This window comes from Coregonus lavaretus (assembly GCF_964263955.1).
Source record: "Coregonus lavaretus genome assembly, contig: HAP1_SCAFFOLD_2769, whole genome shotgun sequence".
Taxonomy (NCBI): Eukaryota; Metazoa; Chordata; class Actinopteri; order Salmoniformes; family Salmonidae; genus Coregonus; species Coregonus lavaretus.
Genome location: NW_028161755.1, coordinates 60,836 through 65,515, shown reverse-complemented (window position 1 = coordinate 65,515; position 4,680 = coordinate 60,836). Strand labels below are relative to the sequence as shown.

At 47.0% G+C, this 4,680-nt stretch overlaps 1 protein-coding gene across 1 annotated transcript; it reads left to right on the top strand.

Moving 5' to 3' along the window:
* Window positions 1-430: 430 nt before the first annotated feature.
* LOC311120168 (protein Wnt-5b-like) lies at window positions 431-2,746 on the top strand (the record flags this gene model as incomplete). The annotated part of the gene is made up of 1 exon (XM_084194787.1): window positions 431-2,746. A coding segment is annotated over one exon (502 nt), but the record flags the coding sequence as incomplete, so codon positions are not given.
* Window positions 2,747-4,680: the final 1,934 nt, after the last annotated feature.

The following is a 4,680-nucleotide window of genomic DNA, read 5'->3' as shown; positions in this document are numbered from 1 at the left end:
TTTAGGTTAGGTTGTGGTATTGAACCAGCTGGGAGGTTCTCTGTGTAGATCAGCAGGAAGCTTTTAGTCCACTAAACTAAAGATCTGTTGTGTATTTTAGGACTAAATGGCCATTCTCCATTCTCCATTCACCCCCATTGTTTCCCAAAACGCTCCCTCTGGCTGCCTCTCTGTTTGTAAAGAGAGTTTAAAGCGAAACACCACGGGGCTCTCTCTGGCAGTGCTCTGCTGTGTTGGGAGGCACTCTCAGGGTGTAATGTTTTGATTCAGCCACTAGAGAGCAGCTGTGTTGCACCAATCTATCAGAAAGCAACAAAACTCCATACAGTCAGTATGCAGGCCTAATAAGTGGCAGAAAGTGCAACAACGTAGGTTAATGTACAGAGTTGTAAAGCTTTTTGCAGGATTTTCATGTGTAATGTATTTGAAGTATTCTTGGACCATTACTAATCTCCCTCTCTCTCCTCTCCCAGTCAGTCTACAACCTGGCCAACGTGGCGTGTAAGTGTCATGGCGTGTCCGGTTCCTGCAGTCTGAAGACGTGCTGGCTCCAGCTGGCAGACTTCCGCCGCGTTGGAGAGTTCCTGAAGGAGAAGTACGACAGCGCCGCCGCCATGCGCATCGGACGCAAACGAAAACTGGAGCAGGTGGACAAACGCTTCAACGCCCCGACCCCCGAGGACCTGGTCTACATCGACCAGAGCCCAGACTACTGTCTGAAGAACGAGACCACCGGCTCCATGGGAACCCTGGGGAGACTCTGTAACAAGACGTCAGAGGGGATGGACGGGTGTGAGCTGATGTGCTGTGGGAGAGGATATGACCAGTTCAAGACCTATAAGCATGAGAGATGCCACTGCAAGTTTCACTGGTGTTGTTACGTCAAGTGTAAGAGGTGCACTTCCCTGGTGGATCAGTTTGTCTGCAAGTAGCAAAGGAAGGGAGGGAGAAATAAAATGAGAGAAGAGTTTGGACGATGGATGGATGGATGGATGGACAGTTCGACATGGGGAAGGGAGGGGTTGGAATGGAAGGACATGTAGCCTATGAGGGGTGTGAGATTAGATAACAATAATAAATAAATAAATATATAAATAAATAAATAAAGTAAGCAAATGCGTTGATAGTAATTGAATGAGACTTTTCTATGACTCAAGCTGCCTGAGGGAGGACTTGACTGACAAGCAGGCGAATGCCAAACAGAAAGGCCTGCTATGTCTGTTCGTTTTGTTTGTTGTCTCCTGGTCGGCAATTTGCTTCCCCTCCCCTTCGCAACTGTCCCCTGATTGGTGGCTTGTGCCGTGATGACCAGGAAGTGATGTCACCAGTATCCTTGTTCCCTGGTTGGTGGAATGGGAGGGGGGGGCTGGATAGACTCCTCTTTTACTTTACAGACTCTTCAGAGCAAGAGAGAGCGAGGAAGTCAGAGAGCGAGAGAGAGGGAAAGAGAAAGATAGAAAGGGATGGATCCCAATGAACTGTGCCAAAGCTCCTTTGACCTCCTCTTCCACTCACTCACTCCCCTCTTCTCCACGCTTCCCACCACAGGTTGTTTTTGCATTCTGTTTTACATCTCACCCTCTTTTCATCACCCCTTTTTCATCACCCTCTTACCATCACCCTGGTAGAGCGCTTAGAAACCACCAGACCAAGCCAAAGGACACCACCTCACACATGAACTGTTGAGTTTGGAACTCTGGAACTCTGGAACCATGGAACCACAGCAGGTGTTCTATACATCTACCCACTACACATCATGTTGACCTCTAGCCTTGAAGACAGGACAGCTCATGAAAGCGAACATAGCTCTGTGTACACATAGGGACCATGTGAGTCCCAGAGGACAAGAAGAACAAGAGTTGTGTGGATTGAAGGGAGGAGGACTCGGAGACCTTGGCTGGACATGTTTGAACAAGAGAAGAAGAGAGGGAGAGAAAACGCCAGCATCCTTCTACAAAACACAGGCCTCTCACTCTACCTTTAAATGAATGGTGTTAGTCATCTTACAGTATCATTACCTTGTCTGGACTTGGTTACTGGTCACTGGCCCGTGGCCGCTAACTGTCCAATAACATCCTGCTGTATCTCTCTATTCAACAGGTGGGCCACAGCTATTGTGACCATACAATAGTCATCTCTAAGCCAATGTCATGAAATTCACACAGCTACCAGACGAACATGTCTACCGCACAGCTATGTTAGAGGATGTAACAAATGTGTTATAGAGTTCAAATGTGTGTCTGGGAATTAATTAGAAGAAGAAGAAAAACGAAACAGAGGAACTCGGAGAGAGGACTGCAAATAATTATTGTGGGTATAGGGTACATAAAAATAGTTGTCCATCAAAAATTATATTTTTATTAATAATTACTTTTTCATTTTATACTTCATATATGTATTATTTTGATGATCCTGTCTTTGACATGGAGGCTTTGGTTGCGTCCTATTCCCTATGTAGTGCACTACTTGTTGCCAGAGCCCTATGGGCCCTGTTCAAAAGTAGTGCACTATATAGGGAATATGATGCCATATGGGACACACACGTTTAGACATTGTTGTTCAACGGAACCTCTATCCCTGGTGTTCCTTCCTGCTTGGAATGTCTATTGTCCAATCCCTGCCAACGCTACCCACTGTTCAGCCAATGACAGACAAGTCTTTCCTTTGTCATCCAATGAGTGTTGTGGCAAAGTACTACTCATGTAAATATCAGCAGCCCTTATCCTTATATGCAGATAATTACACTTTTGCAACATATAGACTCCAGGCCTCTCGGAGTGTGTTCTTGTCTATATTATTCTCTCTGAAAGATTGTTGTCGTGATGCGATCCATAATTATGCTCCACGTGTATATTGTATTGTCCCCCCCCCCTTCAAAACAGAAATATTAAACCAATAATAGTGATGATTATAATAACTAGAAGAAGTGTTTTCCTCTTTCCTGATGCTCTCATGATGCTCTTCTTGTGACAGGGAGGCTGACGAGGCCTACTGTGTCTTCACTGATTTACCTGTTCTTCCATACTGCTGTGTGTGTGGGTGTGGGTGTGTGGGTGTGGGTGTGGGTGTGTGGGTGTGTGTGTGGGTGGGTGTGTGGGTGGCCTCTCATTATCTATCATGTTTTATGACACATTAAAGTGATACTTTGGGATTTTACCCATAGACTTACGGTCATTGCGCTAACACTAGTTAGCATTGGCTCGCAAAACTACCTCTAACTTCCTTCATACTGGACACAGACACATACAAATGGTATCCATGAGTTCATCTGACTCTGGGGAAGTAGATAAAGGGCCTCAGTGCCAAAATCCTGAAGTATCCCTTTAAATTGTTTGCACCTGGAGTGGGAAAAATACTACCAATAGCCATTCATAATATAGCAAGCAATACACTATGCAAAGGTGCAGAACTATTGTAAACAACAGACAAAGTAGCAGCAGCAGGCCTATGCTGTAGCACATGGCTAACCTAGCCTAGCGTCTCCTCTCCTCTGTAGGAGTAGTAGTGTCAGACCTAGCCTAGCGTCTCCGCTCCTCTGTAGGAGTAGTAGTGTCAGACCTAGCCTAGCGTCTCCTCTGTAGGAGTAGTAGTGTCAGACCTAGCCTAGCGTCTCCTCTCCTCTGTAGGAGTAGTAGTGTCAGACCTAGCCTAGCGTCTCCGCTCCTCTGTAGGAGTAGTAGTGTCAGACCTAGCCTAGCGTCTCCTCTCCTCTGTAGGAGTAGTAGTGTCAGATTGTGACAGTAGATTAGGAACACTAGAACAGTGTAAAGGACGACCAGCACACTGCTCTTAGATAATCCTGATAATCACAGATTAGACAACTGTTATTATGACACAGCAGCCACACCCCCTGCCACCACACTAGCTACTGTACCCCTGTATAGGGCCGTACATACTACACTGTTATAGCCACACCCCCTGACACCACACTAGCTACTGTACCCCTGTATAGGGCCGTACATACTACACTGTTATAGCCACACCCCCTGACACAACACTAGCTACTGTACCCCTGTATAGGGCCGTACATACTACACTGTTATAGCCACACCCCCTGCCACCACACTAGCTACTGTACCCCTGTATAGGGCCGTACATACTACACTGTTATAGCCACACCCCCTGACACCACACTAGCTACTGTACCCCTGTATAGGGCCGTACATACTACACTGTTATAGCCACACCCCCTGCCACCACACTAGCTACTGTACCCCTGTATAGGGCCGTACATACTACACTGTTATAGCCACACCCCCTGCCACCACACTAGCTACTGTACCCCTGTATAGGGCCGTACATACTACACTGTTATAGCCACACCCCCTGCCACCACACTAGCTACTGTACCCCTGTATAGGGCCGTACATACTACACTGTTATAGCCACACCCCCTGCCACCACACTAGCTACTGTACCCCTGTATAGGGCCGTACATACTACACTGTTATAGCCACACCCCCTGCCACCACACTAGCTACTGTACCCCTGTATAGGGCCGTACATACTACACTGTTATAGCCACACCCCCTGACACCACACTAGCTACTGTACCCCTGTATAGGGCCGTACATACTACACTGTTATAGCCACACCCCCTGACACCACACTAGCTACTGTACCCCTGTATAGGGCCGTACATACTACACTGTTATAGCCACACCCCCTGACACCACACTA